Source organism: Schistocerca americana, chromosome X (assembly GCF_021461395.2).
Source record: "Schistocerca americana isolate TAMUIC-IGC-003095 chromosome X, iqSchAmer2.1, whole genome shotgun sequence".
NCBI classification, from domain to species: domain Eukaryota; kingdom Metazoa; phylum Arthropoda; class Insecta; order Orthoptera; family Acrididae; genus Schistocerca; species Schistocerca americana.
In genome coordinates this window covers 641,988,541-642,008,238 of record NC_060130.1, presented here as the reverse complement: position 1 = coordinate 642,008,238, position 19,698 = coordinate 641,988,541, and the positions used below count along the sequence as shown (strand labels likewise).

Here is a 19,698-nt window from a genome sequence, read left to right as displayed (position 1 = left end):
AAGTCTAGGGGACTGATGACCTCAGATGTTAAGTCCCATAGTGCTTAGAGCCATTTGAACCATTTTCGCTAGTCTTGGAACCAAACAAGTTAACCTCCTAACATATTTTCATATTTTGACTCGGTAATGTATTATGGAATAATTTACTGGGGTACTTCATCACTCAGATAGCATTAATCACATAAAAGTAAGCAATAAGCATAATAAATCATGTTCACCAGCAGTCATCTTATAGATATCTATTCAAAGAGTTAGGCATTTTAACTGCTATTATTATTATTATTATTGTTGTTGTTGTTGTTGGGTGTCACCCTGTTGGATCACACAAAGCTATTATGTTTCAGCCTTCAGAATTTCCAAGCAGATCTCATTTTTTCTCCTTGGATTCTTTTTCTTTCTTCAGTCAACTTTGTCCGTGGTCTGTTGGTGACTTTGTCTGCTAATTTTTTTTGTCTGTACGATTTTATGTTGAAAATATATGATTGACTTATATGAGCCTTTTCTAAGTCCTTTTTGGCCTGCTGAATTCAGGATGCGATTTTGACTTGTTATATCGGTCTGCCATGAAATTTTATTTTTTTTTGTGGGGGGGGGGGGGGGGGGGGGGATGGAGGGAGATTGTAGTCTGCATCTGTCTTGTATCCTTTCTTTATTTTCGGTACAAGAATTCAGGCTTGATAACTGTATTACAGTGCCAGATTTTTTAGAGTATGGCCATCATGTTTTTTTGTTGTAGGTTATGTAAGTTTTACCATAAGCTCTCCTATGTTTTTACATTTGGTTTTCTGTGCCATTTTCTCTCCCCCTGTAGGATCGAGAATTTCGTCTAATTGCTTAAAGTATGAAACACTCTTAATTTCTCCATATTTTGTGATCAGCTTATGAACAGAGTGTTTTGAGCAGATGTACTCAATTTCTTTAGAAGAAGATTTGAGGACCAACTCTTTCAGCATGTTCCTTGAGAGTTTCTATCCATTTGATTGCTGTCGTCTCAGCATCTGCTTTTGCTAGATCATCTGCAAAAGCTAAATGAGAAATCTGGATGCCATTTTAAGGTCTTCCAAGTTGTGTGGGCTTCTAGTGGTTTTGGTTTTAGTTCTTTCTCCATTCTCAGATGAATTTGTCAAAAACCAGTTTAAAGAGATAGGAGACAGACCGTTGCCCTGTTGAACACTGGTTCTGAACAGAAATAGTTCTGACACCTCACCAACGAATTTTACTTCAGAGGTGTGTTTTTGATTAGATGTAGGGTTTTTGGGTTGAATCCTTGTTCTTCAGTGGACTGGACTGGGACTGTATAGAATCATATGCCTTCTCAAAATCAACAAAGGAGCATGTGATTGGCTCTTCTTGCAGGCTTTTATTTTAATTTTTAAATTGAATATTTGCACTATACAGCTTCGACCAGTGCAGAAGCAGGCTTGGTATTCACCAATTTTGTGACTGAGTTACTAATGAAAGTCATTGCAAATAATCCATCACAGTTTGAAAAGAATGTTTGAAAAGACTAGCAATGTCCATACCTAAAACACAAGTAGAAAAACTGGCCTTTATAATTCATTATCATTAAAGCTGTCAGAGACTCTCCCGCCGGAGGTTCAAGTCCTCCCTTGTGTGTGTGTGTGTGTGTGTGTGTGTGTGTGTGTGTGTGTGTGTGTGTTGTTATCATAAGTTAGTTTAAGTAGTGTGTAAGTCTAGGGACCAATGACCTCTGCGGTTTGGTCCCGTAGGGATTCACACACATTTGAAAATTTGAACATGAGGACTATGTTCATCAATTTTAAATTTAGGCCAGTGTGCCATTTATGAACTCGTTAGTTACCAGCATGTAACATTCAACTGAAAATAATCATGTATACATATCCTGTAAACTGACTCACTCAAATGATGTAAGGAACATGTCACTAACTAATTAACTAATTAAATTGTGTAGAACAGAATAACAAAGAGAACAATATTTTAATGCCAACACTAAAAATTATCCAGATATGTAAATAGGAGTTGCAAACTGATTCCAGATCCATAGATTGACAGTTTGGATGGAAATATTCAAAAACTCTGATCACCACCAATAGCAGCCGAGCGGTGTGAGACGCCTCGCCACAGTCCGCGCATTTCCCCCTGTCGGAGGTTCGCGTCCTCCCTCGGACATGGGCATTTGTGTTTTCCTGTGTGTAAGTTAGTTTAAATTAGATTAAGTAGTGTGTAAGCCTAGGGACCAATGACCTCAGCAGTTTGCTCGCATAGGAACTTACCACAAAATACCACCAATAGCAGGTTTACACAATTGCTGCACAGCTGGTCTAACTCCCAAGATGCACATACAAATTTTTAAAGTTATTGCATGATGTAGACAGCAGAGCTTATACCGTGTGCTACAGCCAGTACCAGGGGCATGCAAAGAATATGTTGTTGCAGAAGTCAGGGTGCCTTTCATAATACATTTGCACACTGAGCCAAGTCGTAATTGAGAAGTACAAACAGCGCAGTATGACAGCACCTAATGCATCATTCTGTGAGCCTAGCAATATAGAGTCAACACACAACCTCCAAGGTCATTCTCTCCATGGCATCCATCTTATGGAAAGTGCAAAGGTTAGGGGAACTGACAATAATTGAGGCACCACAATGGGGAAATTTCCACTGACACCTCCAGATAATGAGGGCAAATGACTGCATCTCTGGTCACAATGATGATATGTCCATCTAGAACCTCCTGACTGCACCTAGCTGGCCTACCCTCCCTCCACCTTGTCCCTGTATGCCCGCACAAGCAGCACTTTACTGTCTCCCATCCCTACTCTGCTATCCCTCCCTGTCCCTGCCCCAGCCTCCTCCTTACCCCCACCACCCGGTTGCCTGTCCCATCAAGCGCTGCTGCTCGCAGTCCGGCTTCAGCGGCCAGAGGCTGTGGTCATGTGTGTTTTAGTTGCATTTGTGTGTGTGTATGTGTGTGTGTGTGTGTGTGTGTGTATGTATGTATGTATGTGTGTGTGTTTTTGTCTCTTTTCAAAGAAGGCATTGTTGGCCGAAAGCTCCCTTTCTGACAGTCTTTTTTGTTGTGCCTATCTGTGACTCGTCATCTCTGCTGTATGACGAGTAGCAACTATCCTTTTCATAATATTGAATCAATAATGTCGATAACACAAAGAATGATGAATACTTTGGTATGGGTTTCTTCAAAGTAGTAGTCTGGTTTTGGAAGGTGGTAGATTTTTTGAGCATTATGGAAAAATGACATGATTACTGCATACAGAATTGCAAAAGAAAAATAGTGGCATAGGTCATCAGATACACAAATAATGTAACTTATTTCTGTTTCAGGCAAGGTGATGAGTCAGACAGCACTTTTATTGTTCTAAGTGGTCGTCTAAGATCTGTAATCACACACAGCAATGGCAAAAAGGAGCAAGTTGGTGAATATGGCAAGGGTGACCTTATTGGAATTGTAAGTAACATAATGTTGAAAGTCTGCCTGTTCATATAATGTTTGTATTTTGAGAAACTTAAGTAGAAAATAAAGGTTTGTATATAAATAATTTATACTATAAATCAAGATTTATGTGATTAGTGTAGCATTATTTAGTTGTACACAATAAAAAGAACGTTTTATTGCAACTTAAATCTGAGTCAAATGTAGAACTAAATTAGTCCAACTCAGTGAAGCAGATGTGATTAAACACTGGAGAGGTCTTAGTTTGAATCCATATGCAGCCTTCTTTATTAAAGTTCTCGTGTGGTGTCTCTAAATCACTTCAAGTAAAAATGTCATGACTGGTTCTTTCTCTTTTAATGTACACTAGAGCTATCATTCTCTCTCAGCTGATGCTAGTATTGATGAAGTATTCTAACATATCTTAATGGAGCAATACATAAAATAAGGGAAAGGCAACCACTCACCTGTAGTGGATCAGAGTATGGTGCACAGAAACACATAATAGAAAACAGCATTTACACTAGCATTCAAGCACTAGCTCTTTTTCGAGCAATTACACACACACACACACACACACACACACACACACACACACACACACACACACACACACACACAACACAACACAATAGACACCCAAATGTACCCTACTTTAGCCATGGCAATTCTTGTGGTGGCCACGAGAGTGTGTGTTTGGGTGTCTGTGTTGTGTGAGAGAATGTGTGCTATTGCTAGAAAAAGAGCTAGTGCTCAAAAGTTAATGTGAATGTCATTTTCTATTATGTGTTTCTGCACTCCACATACTGATCTACTACAGGATATTTCGTATACAATTTTTTTATTTTGCCCTGAACACTGAAAATCAAACTGAAGTAATGTATTTATTCTCCATAGATAAATACAAGATTTACTTTGGATTGCAGACACACAGAACAGTTTGTGTCATAAGTACATAGGTAAATCATGTAAACAAATCCAATAATACATTGTTTCTTAGTTAATTATAACTAGTATGGTACAAACGTGAAGCTAGCTATTCCTGTGGAAGGAATTCTGTGGTGCTAAATGCACTTCTCAGTAAGAAATCCCCAGTATGAGGCTGTACTTCATCTTTAATAACCTCTTCATTGACAGGATGTTAAACACTAATCTTTCTTCCTCCTCCTTTTTGAACCCATGTCAACACAGCTTTCTTCAATTTATAAGTGCCTTGATTGTCTATTGCTTAACATGATCCCTATGTTGTCACCTGGAATGATGAGTACTCTGTTTATCTGCTTGTCTGTGACATTTTCCCATTTCCTATTTTGCATGTGAAGTGTGGGAATACAAATGCAAAGAACTTGTAACATAGTCCTCATTTGATAAATTTGGTGTGTTTTTGCAATGCTGTGTTCGCAAGAGTGGCGACTGTTTCACATACACCAAGTAGGACAGTTGTTTCATCCCATTTTAGTTCTATATCATCGTCAGACACCAAACATTGTATTACACCAGCTTGATGATTTTCAATTAAATCAGTTATATTTATTTTTTTATGTTCAAAATGTAATGTAATAATTACTTTGACAATAACTCCTTAAGATATCAAACACAGCAGAATAATTTAGTGTCAGATTGTCCTGGGTCCCTTCAAAACCCCTGTTGTATTGAAAGTTCCTGTGTGCAAGACCGGAACTTGAACCTGGAACCGTTGCCTTTCAGGGTCATAGCTTTACTTCTGCCAATACTTCATCTCTTATCTCCTGAACTTCACAGGAGTTCTCCTGCATACCTTGTCGGTCTAGCACTCGTGAAAGATATGATATTGCGGATACGTGGCTAAGCTGCTCCCCGGGGGAATATTTCCTGAGTGAATTTTCACTCTGCTTCCTCAAACATTGAAGTTTCCAGTTAATTAAGTACATATGTTCAAGAGAAACTCCCAAAATGTGTCAGATCTAAGAATAAATACACCATTCCCAACTGTCTACTCAACATTACAGATGCTGAAACATCTTGACACTAGAATGGTGGAGTTTCTGACATTCCTAAAATGATGGCAAGGGGTCAAATCTGACCTTGCATAAAATATTTTCGTATTTAACATAAACAAGCACTTCATTTTAGTAAGTGTTAATCCCTACCTTTTAGTGAGTTCTAACAATAATTATATGCTAACAAGTTTCCTTAACTGTAGACTGTCACATATTCATTATTTGTAGAACCCTCTAGATACATTTAGATGCCATCATTGCTTGCAGAGTTAGAGTATTTTACTAATTTTATTTATTTATTTATTTTTGGTATTTCATATTGCTGAAGTACAGTGACCTACTACATATGTTTATTGGATTGGGTATTGTTATTTATGTGTGATTATATTATCTTCAACACCTGTGAAAATGTTAAATTTGTTAGCTACTTCTAAGTGTTTGTTACTTTTTTATTTTCATATGATAGTATTATATTTTCAGACAATGCTCTGTTTTCATCAGTTTCTTTTTTTACACACTCCACACACTCTTCCCTTTGCTTGTTGAATTATATATGTATTTCTCATTTACATTACTTTTGCTTGCTTAATGCAAGCCATGCATTTAGCATTCTTCTGCAACTACATTTGTGGAAGTATAATAACCAAACAATATACAAAGATGAGATATTCCAGCTTGAAAATCCATGGAAACTGCTCATTTCACTTGAGTGCTCTCAGAGGAATTATTGTTCTAATTCTTCACTGCCTGGTATCCCGACATATGCCATACACATGTTTTATCTATGACTGACACTGTTACGCTGATTGACTTATCCATGAAAGCGCATTTTACATGTCTTTATATCATTGTGTCAAATGGATTTAATTCAGTCATGCACTCACCTCAGTTAACAGATGAAATAATGGAAGATTAAATATTGCTGTCCCAGGTGTGTGCCTGAAAGATGAATAAAATAATACACAGTTTGTATGCTGAATTCTCAGGAGAATGGTATAATCAGTCACACACCAGAAAAATCTAAGAAATTGCAGTGTGCGTGTGTTTACAGTAATGTCACCAGTGTAAGGTTATCAATGAAAGTGAAGGAAGACAACTGCGCCACTGTTTTGGAAACCATTACATCTTAATGCACAATTTGCACACTATTATGTTATGAGAAGACACACTTTGCTTTACATAAAATGTATTACTTGTTTCCTATCACATTGGCTTTAATTGCTGCAGATGGAAACTTGTTCCAGCAATGGTTCATACTTTTCCCACTCAGTTTACTTTGAAGTTAATTGACTGTTAATCTATGGTTACTCCATCTATCATTACACTGACCATCACTGTTACAGTCCTACTGTTGCATCATCATATAGGTTCTTTGTTGTCTCCTCATTTTGTCTTTCTAATTTTAGTTCCATCCTTTTATATTTTCTTCTGCTTCATCATCTTATTTTGACGCTTTTTTCTTTTTTTGTGTATGTCACCTCAGTTTTGACTTTTAGCTCCTGTCATCAATATTGCTGTCCATTCATCCCTTTTTTTGCTTTTTAATTCATCAATCTAATCTTTCATATATATTTTTTATGCATTAATTCTCAGTTTTCCCTTACATTGTAACTGCAACAGTAATCCTTGGGAAAGTAGCTAGGTGTGAGCATATTGCTGGCTCAGTATTTCAGTGAAAGCTCATTCCCATCCGCAGGTGCTGCTGAAATGTCAGGGAGGTGCCTCATGATTATATACTTCAGTATGATGTGTCTGCCTCTAGTCACCCATGTGTTACCCAGTATGGTCTGCTCTACTTGAATGATTTGGGAGACTTGATGTTCCATATTTAGTTAATTTCCTTGCATTGGGCTGTTCTGTACATTGTCCATAAACATGGTGACAATGGGAGTCTAGGTGATAACTTTTTGGTTTGCTCCACACCTTCTGTATGAAGTCTGCACCATTGCGGCCATGGTGGGAGGCCAGATGTTCAGATGCCAAGTATTTTTGCTTGTTCTGTCTGCAGTCTGCTCTCATTGGAAATGCTGGGAAAAGCAGGTATTAAGTTTTCAGTTCACACTTCAATTCTCTAATACTTGAGGAATTGCTGTTAAAGTAATAACACATCATATCTATGTTGCACATGGCACTGAGCTGAGCAAAGCAGTGAATTAGTGCACTGGAAGAGACACAGGACTTACATTTAGAAGCAGCTGGTTTCAAATCCCAGCCATCCAGATTTTGATTTTCCGTAGTTTCGTGAAAGCATTTAAGATTAAATCAGGGATGGCTCCTTTGAAGAGCAAAAAAGGGGGCTGTGATTTCTTTCCTAACCTTGTCCAATTCAAACTAGTGTTCCATATCTAAAGACGGTGTCTGCAATGTGGCATAAAACCCTAATCCTCTAACCTTTCTTGACTCCTTGCTTCCATCACACATTAAGATTTCTGCAGTAAATATTACCTTCTCTGCAGCACTTTATATTTTAAATGGAAAATTTGTATTCTGTTCTTCACTGGCAGTTGGGTAAAACTACTTGAGAGTGTTTTTGTCACACAGTCAGATTTAGAATTAGTAGTTTTTATTAGATGTGGGAAGTATTGTGTTCAAGGAAGAGAAGAAGTAGTTCATCATTTCTGTAGCATTTTTAAAACTGCATGGTTTCTCTTGTTAGGTCCAAATGACAAGCACCTCAAGTAATATAACTGTGTTTAGTTTCGGCCAATTTAGAGTTGATCAGCATCATCCCCAGCTTCTGTGTGTGTGTGTGTGTGTGTGTGTGGGGGGGGGGGGGGGGGGGGTGTTCACGCGCGCGCACTTGTGTGTGCCAGTGAGAAACTTTGAACGTGGCAATGGAACTTTGTGCATTAGAGAGACTAGGATTTTGGCTCAACAGCCTGAATTGTGATGGTGGTAGAAACTTCTTTACCATGGGTGGGTGGTGGGGACCTCAAGTTGTTATGACTCACTCATTCATGCGGGATATCCATGACTGGAAAACTTCATCTCTAGATACTCACAGGACATAATATCAATTTATTTTTCAATTTAATACCCGTGTACACTAATACACTTGCGGGCACACTCAGATAACTTCTGCGAACCATTCGAATGAAATTTCATCGATTTCGAGTTCAACCAAGCATTTGCAGCATCAACCATTACATCATCATTGTCAAACTGTTGTCCTTTGAGGTCGTTTTTAGGTTTGGGAAAAGAAAAAAGTCTGGAAGAGCCAAATCTGGAGAATATGACAGATGACGTAACAATTCGAACCTGTAGTCATGCAGAGTTTCCTGTGTGGTGAGGGCTTTGTGTACTGGTGCTTTGCCCTGATGCAAGAGAACTCCACACGCCAATTTTCCACGCCTTTTTTTCTTTATCTCTTTTCTGATATGGTTTAGAAGGGTGCAGTAATATGATGCATTGATAATTACGCACTTTTGCAAGTAATCCACCATAATTAGCCCTTTGCATTCCAGAAGACTGATGCCATCACCGTACTGGCTGATTTTTGCACCTGGAATTTTTTTGGGGTATGGGATGAAGAATGTTTCCATTGTTGTGCCTGATGTTTTGTCTCAAGATCAAAGTGGTGAAGTCACATTTTGTCCATTGTCACATATCTTGCAAGAGAGCCGCCTTCATCTACTTCAAATTTGTGGATGATTTCTTCACAACACTGCACACGCTCCCATCTGTGATCTGCATACGAGTCTTTCGGAACCCACAGAGATGAAACTTTCCGCATTCCCAAAATATCCACAACAATGTCATGAGCATCCCCATGGGAAATTCCAAATGTGGTTTCAATTTGATGCAATGCTGTTCAACAATCCTGCAAAATCATGTTGTGAATTGCAGTCACCATTTCATCAGTGGCAATGGTGACAGACCTTCTGCACCTTGGTGCATCTTACACACTCGTTCTTCCATGTTTGAAGTCGGACACCCAGTTTTTCACTGTTGCAAAAGACGGAGCACTGTCCTTAAGTGTACTCCACATGTCCTCCGTAACTTCCTTGGTGTCATTGCCTTCAATGAAGATATTCAGTCACAGCAAAGTTCTTGATTCTCTCTGTATTCACCATTTTGCTTACACTGCAGTACACAACACACCCTAGCAGCAAAACTAATGAAGCTTGCATACTGTCAAAGGGTCGCCATAAAAGTGGGTGGTGGTGTTTGTACGAGACATTATGGTAATTATCTCAGGCTAGAAACTTTTCAACTGCCTCTTGTATTGATCATCAAGTACTATTAATTCCAAAGCTGCAGAGAGAACTGGAAAAATGGAAAAAATGTAGCAAATCCAAAAAATAATGAAAAGAGTATATGAGGAAGTTGTTAAAGCAGTTGCCCCCATACTAATATTTAACACATAAGTACTCATATTTCGCAAAGACTTCAGATAAGTCTGCAACGGTGTCGACAGAAGTGAGCTGTATATAGCAATGGAAGAGTTAGAGCTTCCTAATAAACTGATTGCCTTAGTGAAAGCTACTATGGAAAACAGCCAGAGTCAAGTTAAAAACAGAAAATGCTATCAAGTTTTGTGACCATAAAAATGGAGTAAGGCAGGGAGACACATTATCCTGCCTTCTGTTTAATATAGCCATGGAAAAAGAGATGCAGACATCAATACAAAGGGAACTATCCTGTGTAAATCAGTTCAGGTACTGGCATATACAGATGATACTGTTACAATTACAAGCCTTGAAAGAGCTACTAGAAAGATGAACCTACAGATAAATGGAGGGAAAATTAAATATATGCCCACAGGTGTTAAATATTATCGAAATGAGCCCCCATTCAGAGAAACTGTTTCGTATAAGTTTGATGTCATGTGTAGTTTCACTTTAGTTAGTTAGTTTACGTTGGATGAGAAGTACACGCTAAGAACAATGTCAGCTCTGAAATCCGAGAATGAATATTGTCTGCCAATAAGTGCTACAGTGCCCTCAGAAAACATCTGAAATCCAACTTGCTTTCTGGAAAACTAAAGCCAGTGCTATCGTATGATGCTGAAACATAAACATAACAAAATTTGATGAAAAGCGATGGGTATATTTCAGGAAAGATCTTGAAACAATTGTTGAGTCAGTAGAATAAAATGGTATCTGGAGGAGGAGATTCAACTGTGAATTATATAGTCTGTATCATATCTACATCTACACCTACATGCACACTCCACAATCCACCATACAGTGCGTGGCGGAGGGTACCTCGTACCACAACTAGCATCTGCTCTCCGTGTTCCACTCTCAAACAGAACGAGGAAAAAATGACTGCCTATATGCCTCTGTACGAGCCCTAATCTCTCTCATCTTATCTTTGTGGTCTTTCTACGAAATATAAGTTGGCAGCAGTAAAATTGCACTGCAGTCAGCCTCAAATGCTGGTTCTCTAAATGTCCTCAGTAGCGATTCATGAAAAGAACGCCTCCTTTCCTCTAGAGACTCCCACCCGAGTTCCTGAAGCAATTCCGTAACACTCACATGATGATCAAACCTACCAGTAACAAATCTAGCAGCCCGGCTCTGAATTGCTTATATGTTCTCCCTCAATCCGACCTGATAGGGATCCCAAACGCTCGAGCAGTACTCAAGAATAGGTCATATTAGTGTTTTATAAGCGGTCTCCTTTACAGATGAACCACATCTTCCCAAAATTCTACCAGTGAACCGAAGACGACTATCTGCCTTCCCCATAACTGCCATTACATGCTTGTCCCACTTCATATCGCTCTGCAACGTTACACCCAAATATTTAATCGACGTGACTGTGTAAAGCGCTACACTACTAATGGAGTATTCAAACATTACAAGATTCTTTTTCCTATTCATCTGCATTAATTTAAATTGATCTATATGTCGAGTTAGCTGCCATTCTTTACACCAGTCACAAATCCTGGCTTAGTCATCTTGTATCCTGCTACAGTCACTCAATGACGACACCTTACCGTACACCACAGCATCATCAGCAAACAGCTGCACATTGCTATCCACCCTATCCAAAAGATCATATATGTAGATAGAAAACAACAGCGGACCTACCACACTTCCCTGGGGCACTCCAGATGATACCCCCACCTCCGATGAACACTCACCATCGAGGACAACGTACTGGGTTCTATTACTTAAGAAGTCTTCAAGCCACTCACATATTTTGGAACCAATCCCATATGCTTGTACCTTATTTAGGAGCCTGCAGTGGGGCACCAAGTCAAATGCTTTCTGGAAGTCAAGGAATATGGCATCCGTCTGATACCCTTCATCCATGGTTCGCAAGATATCATGTCGAAAAAGGGCGAGTTGCGTTTCGCAGGAGCGATGCTTTCTAAAGCCGTGCTGATGTATGGACAGTAACTTCTCTGTCTCAAGGAAATTCATTATATTCGAACTGAGAATATGTTCGAGAATCCTGTAACAAACCGATGTTAAGGATATCGGTCTGTAATTTTGAGGATCCGTCCTTCTACCCTTCTTATATACAGGCGTCACCTGCGCTTTTTTCCAGTCGCTCGGGACTTTACGTTGGGCAAGAGATTCACGATAAATGCAAGCTAAGTAAGGAGCCAATGCAGTAGAGTACTCTTTGTAAAACCGAATTGGAATCCCATCAGGACCTGGCGATTTATTTATTTTCAAGCCATTCAGCTGCTTTACAACCTCAGGGATTTCTGTCACTGTGTCCTCCATTCGAGAATCTGTACGAGACTCAAACGGCGGTAAGTTTGTACAATCCTCCTGCGTGAAAGATTTCTCAAATGCTAAATTTAAAATTTCAGCTTTCGTTTTGCTGTCTTCCGTTGCCAGGCCAGACTGATCAGTGAGTGACTGGATGGAAGCCTTCGACCCACGTACCGATTTTACGTAAGACCAGAATTTCCTTGGGTTTTCAGCAAGATCTTGTCCGTTACATTGAGACTAAAAGGCTGAAATGTGCAGGACATGTACTGAGAGCAATGTGACTAGTAGTCACTGGGCTTATTTGGAGAGTGCAATTGCTCATTTATGAAGACATATGGCATCTCCCACATCTTCCTGAAATTGTCTTATTATATCCAATCCAAAAAATGATCTAGTGGAATGATCTATTGAGTTCAGGAACTCGTGCCATGGTACCATCTAGCTTTGTGTAAAAGTAATTTTGCGTGTGGTCAGACTTTCATTATGAATATTTCCTAAGATGTGTTTTTGGAAAAATGAAACAGAGTACTGCAAAGAGTGAAATTAGGGGTTTCTAATGAGCTGTGTCAATCCCCTTAAAGTTATTAAGTAGCTCACACTAATTTCGCTATTACATGCTGTTTTAACAATTTCAGTTGTCAAGATTTCTTAATCAATTAGTTTTTAGGCAAAACTAAATCATAAGACTGCAAACTGTATGGTAAATAATGAGATACATAAAATACTACATAAATAAGAACTTAGCAATTTTGTGTACACATGGTTTATAGAATACTTGCATGAGTAGAATTAGTCAAAGACAAGGAAAGAAGTCATTTATCTAAAGAAGCAGAACGATATCATCTGGAGTGATTCCACCTTGCTATGTTTCAAGTTTACACAATTGTCAGACAAAATCAGTATGCCAACACGAATTCTTATATTCGTCTCCTTTTACAAGTTTAGATTGAAGTAACAAGTACTTAAAGGGCTTACCTGAGCACACAAATGAGTGAGATACATGGGTGCATGATTATAGATAAAAGTTTTGACGTCTAACTGGTTAATATATTTAGTAAAAGTTCACACACACAAACATCCTGATAATAATAATAATAATAATAATAATAATAATAATAAGGCCCGGGAAAAGAATAGGCCTCCGGTATGTTCTGCCAGTCGTAAAAGGCGACGAAAAGAACAAACCACTAATAGGGCTAACCCCCCTTCTAGTGTGATTAGTTGGTTCAGGACAGAACTAATGAAGCCTCGGACAAGCGCCGTCATGGTCGGGGACGACGCTTGAACCCTATGCCCGCCCACAATGGTAACGACACTGCTAGCCAACTGGAAAATGATTTAAATCCAAATAGAGGTGTTTTGCAGGATATGCTTCGTGCAACCACCCTAGAAGGAAAACAAAGACAGAGGATGAGATGGTCAGATGAAGTTAATCGACACCTCATGTTCTGTTATTACCAAGCAACAAACCTAGGAACCAACACAACTGGATACAGATCACAAGTATACACAACATTTATTACCAGATACCCAGAATTAAAATTTTTATCAGAACAACGACTAGCTGATCAGATCCATGTAATAATCAAAAACAACAGGATACCCCAGTCAGAATTAGAAAACATCAAACAACAAATACTGGAACAAAATAATGTGCAGTCAGAAGAAGAAGAAAATACAGTAATGGACTCAAACATCCCAGAGCAAACAAACAAAGAACAACACGCATAAATTAAACAGTCAGAGGAAAACGAAATCTTAAGACAGCCACCAGAACAAGCACAAATAGAACACAAAGTGACACAGATATTAGATATAGACGAAAAATTTCAGCTAACATATATAGAATACAAAGACACGAATACAGACATTAGACCATTCTTGCATAGACCACCAAATAACCCACAAGTCGAAACAACAATAAAAACTATCAACACAATCATACACAACAAAATAAATGAAAACACAACTATGGAAGAGTTACAACTACTGGTTTATATAGGAGCACTCACTACACTAAATATACACACTAGGCAGAGATCTGAACCAACCAACACACAGAAGAAACCCACAAAACCAGCATGGCAACACAGGCTACAGATCAAAATAGAAAAACTGAGAAAAGACATCGGACAGCTAACACAATTTATAAGAAATGAAATCTCAGAAAAAAAACGAAAAAGGTTAGGTAAAATCTCACAACAAGAAGCGACAGAGCAATTAGACGAAAAGAAGCAGAAATTACAAGCATTCGCCAAACGACTCAGAAGATACAAAAAAATTGAAAATAGAAGGAAACAAAACCAAACATTCAACATAAACCAAAAGAAATTTTACCAGACAATAGATAACACACACACTGAAATAAACAATCCACCAAACATAACAGACATGGAACACTTCTGGAGCAACATATGGTCAAACCCGGTACAACATGACAGGCATGCACGGTGGATACAAGCAGAAACAGACACATACAAGATGATACCACAAATGCCTGAAGTGACAATTTTGCAACATGAAGTCACCCAAGCAATTAATTCTACTCACAATTGGAAAGCCCCTGGAAATGATAAAATAGCAAATTTCTGGTTAAAGAAGTTCACCTCAACACATTCACATCTAACTAAATTATTTAACAGTTACATTGCAGACCCATACACATTCCCTGATACACTTACACATGGAATAACTTATCTGAAACCTAAAGATCAAGCAGACACAGCGAACCCAGCTAAATATCGCCCCATAACATGCCTACCAACAATATACAAAATATTAACTTCAGTCATTAAACAGAAATTAGTGACACATACAACACAGAACAAAATTATAAATGAAGAACAAAAAGGCTGTTGCAAAGGAGCACGAGGATGTAAAGAGCAACTGATAATAGATGCAGAGGTGACATATCAAGCTAAAACTAAACAAAGGTCGCTACATTACGCATACATCGATTACCAAAAAGCTTTTGATAGTGTACCCCACTCATGGTTACTACAAATATTGGAAATATATAAAGTAGATCCTAAATTGATACAGTTCCTAGACATAGTAATGAAAAACTGGAAAACCACACTTAATATCCAAACAAATTCAAATAATATCACATCACAGCCAATACAGATTAAGCGTGGAATATACCAAGGAGATTCATTAAGTCCTTTCTGGTTCTGCCTTGCTCTGAACCCACTATCCAACATGCTAAATAATACAAATTATGGTTACAATATTACTGGAACATACCCACACAAAATCACACATTTGCTATACATGGATGATCTAAAACTACTGGCAGCAACAAATCAACAACTCAACCAATTACTAAAGATAACAGAAGTATTTAGCAATGATATAAATATGGCTTTTGGAACAGACAAATGTAAGAAAAATAGCATAGTCAAGGGAAAACACACTAAACAAGAAGATTACATATTGGATAACCACAGCGACTGCATAGAAGCGATGGAAAAAACAGATGCCTATAAATATCTAGGATACCGACAAAAAATAGGAATAGATGATAGAAATATTAAGGAAGAGCTAAAAGAAAAATATAGACAAAGACTAACAAAAATACTGAAAACAGAATTGACAGCAAGAAACAAGACAAAAGCTATAAATACCTATGCTATACCAATATTGACCTACTCATTTGGAGTAGTGAAATGGAGTAACACAGACCTAGAAGCACTCAATACACTTACACGATCACAATGCCACAAATATAGAATACATCACATACATTCAGCAACAGAAAGATTCACATTAAGCAGAAAGGAAGGAGGAAGGGGATTTATCGACATAAAAAACCTACATTATGGACAGGTAGTGAATTTAAGAAAATTCTTTCTAGAGCGAGCAGAAACTAGCAAAATACACAAAGCAATCACCCACATAAATACATCGGCTACACCACTACAATTTCATAACCACCTCTACAACCCTTTAGATCACATAACATCAACAGATACAAAGAAAGTAAATTGGAAAAAGAAAACACTACATGGCAAGCACCCGTATCATCTAACACAGCCACACATCGATCAAGACGCATCCAACACATGGCTAAGAAGAGGCAATATATACAGTGAGATGGAAGGATTCATGATTGCAATACAGGATCAAACAATAAACACCAGATATTACAGCAAGCATATTATTAAAGATCCCAGTACCACAACGGATAAATGCAGACTTTGCAAACAACAAATAGAAACAGTAGATCACATCACAAGCGGATGTACAATACTAGCGAATACAGAATACCCCAGAAGACATGACAATGTCGCAAAAATAATACATCAACAGCTTGCCTTACAACATAAACTTTTAAAACAACACGTTCCTACATACAAGTATACACCACAAAATGTACTGGAGAATGATGAATACAAATTATACTGGAACAGAACCATTATAACAGATAAAACAACACCACATAACAAACCTGACATCATACTCACCAATAAAAAGAAGAAATCAACACAACTAATCGAAATATCCACACCAAATACAACAAATATACAGAAGAAAACAGGAGAAAAAATTGAAAAATACATCCAACTGGCTGAGGAAGTCAAGGACATGTGGCATCAGGATAAAGTTGACATTATACCAATTATACTTTCAACTACAGGAGTCATACCACGCAATATCCACCAGTACATCAATGCAATACAGCTACATCCAAACTTATATATACAACTTCAGAAATCCGTAATTATTGATACATGTTCAATTACCCGAAAGTTCCTAAACGCAATGTAACATATACCGTACAGTTAAAAGGAAGTGACGCTTGATCAAGGTCCGCGTCACTTTCATTCCGAACCAGACCTAAGGTCTGAGAAAGGAAAGATAATAATAATGATGATGATGTCTCTATCATAAACAGAACTATGATCAGTTCAGAGGCGACCTCTACCGTAAGTTCCCATTAAATGCTCTTTCACCCTGACTTCTAATAATCAAAGTTAATTGCTCTCCACAAAAGAGGAAAATATTCTCACCACTTGCCACGCAGTTTTGTCAACATTACAGGTGGCACACAAACAGTTATTTCTGTGAAAGCTAAGTGATGGAGGATGGTGCACAGTCCTCGCGAGTTCACTTCCTATTTGTACCGAAAACATACGTTTAGCAGCAGCCAGGCTGTGAGGTTATGAGACACAGTGTTGCCGGTATTTGACTGATGCAGACAGAGTGAGAAGTGGTGTCTTTTTTGAGAATTCTAAATGATCCACGACAGTGTACAGTCCTCGCAATTTCACTTTCTACTCTTATCAAACACGTGTTTAGTAACAGCCTGGCTGTGATATCACCCAAGGCACCTTGTAAGCCGGTGTTTGACTGACGTGGACCATATGATAGTGGGGTGCAAAGTGTAGTGTCACTGTCTCTCAGGCTGTATTTATATATGGGCACAGCAGACAGCCAAAGTGGAACATCTGCCGTCATCTGCTCTAAGCCCATGTAGCAGCATCTAAATGTCCACTTCCGTGAACACGCATATTTTAATAACTCCATCATGAATCAATTTACAGTCTTTGTAATCTGTATATGAATGGAGTTAAGTTAGGTTTAATCATAGAAAAAGTTTCAGCTCGACTGCATTTAAAATTTTTCCGGCTAGAAATTTTAGAGTGGAACTGACAGTAGAATATTACCTCTGAACTACAACTTTAAGAGACTTTGTATTCGTTGGTATTTATATCAAAGTCTTGAAATTTGTTATAGCTCTATTATTTAATGGATGTAATCAATTACTGTAATCAGAACTTCCTATCATTAATATAAATGATGCTTAATCTATTACAAATATGGACGTTTTTGTTCCAAATGTAGTTTTTAGTCCATTACTTGAAAACTGATAGAGGTAGCTTAATGGGGCCACATAGGTAATGGGACCGATGACCATAGCAGTCTGGTCCCTTTAATCCCCCAAACCGACCAACCACGTAGGTAATGTTTTTTATATCATACTGAAGCATCGCACTAATTTTCGTATTTCCGAGTCTAATATTTAATGCGTTCAATTTTCCTAAAAGCACTGTTTCTGTCCAAAATATTGCTCCAATCAGGCTGAGACTTATAAAAGTTGATTTTGACATATATTTGCATGTTGTTGTTGTTGTTGTTGTGGTGGTGGTGGTGGTGGTGGTGGTGGTGGTCTTCAGTCCTGAAACTGGTTTGATGCAGCTCTCCATGCTACTCTATCCTGTGCAAGCTTCATCATTTCCCAGTACCTACTGCAACCTACATCCTTCTGAATCTGCTTAGTGTATTCATCTCTTGGTCTCCCTCTATGATTTTTACCCTCCACACTGCCCTCCAATACTAAATTGGTGATCGCTTGATGCCTCAGAACGTGTCCTACCAACCGATCCCTTCTTCTAGTCACGTTGTGCCACAAACTTCTCCCCAATCCTATTCAGTACCTCCTCATTAGTTATGTGATCTACCCATGTAATCTTCAGCATTCTTCTGTAGCACCACATTTCGAAAACTTCTATTCTCTTCTTGTCCAAACTATTTATCGTCCATGTTTCACTTCCATACATGGCTACACTCCATACAAATACTTTCAGAAATGACTTCCTGACGCTTAAATCTATACTCGATGTTAACAAATTTCTCTTCTTCAGAAACACTTTTCTTGCCATTGCCAGTCTACATTTTATATCCTCTGTACTTCGACCATCATCAGTTATTTTGCTCCTCAAATAGCTTACTTTAAGTGTCTCATTTCCTAATCTACACTCCTGGAAATTGAAATAAGAACACCGTGAATTCATTGTCCCAGGAAGGGGAAACTTTATTGACACATTCCTGGGGTCAGATACAATACATGATCACACTGACAGAACCACAGGCACATAGACACAGGCAACAGAGCATGCACAATGTCGGCACTAGTACAGTGTATATCCACCTTTCGCAGCAATGCAGGCTGCTATTCTCCCATGGAGACGATTGTAGAGATGCTGGATGTAGTCCTGTGGAACGGCTTGCCATGCCATTTCCACCTGGCGCCTCAGTTGGACCAGCGTTCGTGCTGGACGTGCAGACCGCGTGAGACGACGCTTCATCCAGTCCCAAACATGCTCAATGGGGGACAGATCCGGGGATCTTGCTGGCCAGGGTAGTTGACGTACACCTTCTAGAGCACGTTGGGTGGCACGGGATACATGCGGACGTGCATTGTCCTGTTGGAACAGCAAGTTCCCTTGCCGGTCTAGGAATGGTAGAACGATGGGTTCGATGACGGTTTGGATGTACCGTGCACTATTCAGTGTCCCCTCGACGATCACTAGTGGTGTACGGCAAGTGTAGGAGATCGCTCCCCACACCATGATGCCAGGTGTTGGCCCTGTGTGCCTCGGTCGTATGCAGTCCTGATTGTGGCGCTCACCTGCACGGCGCCAAACACGCATACGACCATCATTGGCACCAAGGCAGAAGCGACTCTCATCGCTGAAGACGACACGTCTCCATTCGTCCCTCCATTCACGCCTGTCGCGACACCACTGGAGGCGGGCTGCACGATGTTGGGGCGTGAGCGGAAGACGGCCTAACGGTGTGCGGGACCTTAGCCCAGCTTCATGGAGAT

At 39.0% G+C, this 19,698-nt stretch overlaps 1 protein-coding gene across 7 annotated transcripts in view; it reads left to right on the top strand.

Annotated features, from left to right (window-relative positions):
* The window catches only part of LOC124556725 (neuropathy target esterase sws), a 220,050-nt gene that overhangs the window by 81,044 nt on the left and 119,308 nt on the right, over nucleotides 1-19,698 (top strand). For all 7 annotated transcript variants that reach the window (XR_006968668.1, XR_006968667.1, XM_047130723.1 and 4 more), the window contains exon 14: nucleotides 3,325-3,448. Coding sequence is in view for 5 of the 7 variants with exons in the window: in XM_047130723.1 (XP_046986679.1) it covers nucleotides 3,325-3,448 (124 nt within the window). In the remaining 2 variants the exon portion in view is untranslated. The remainder of the gene's footprint in view (nucleotides 1-3,324; nucleotides 3,449-19,698) is intronic.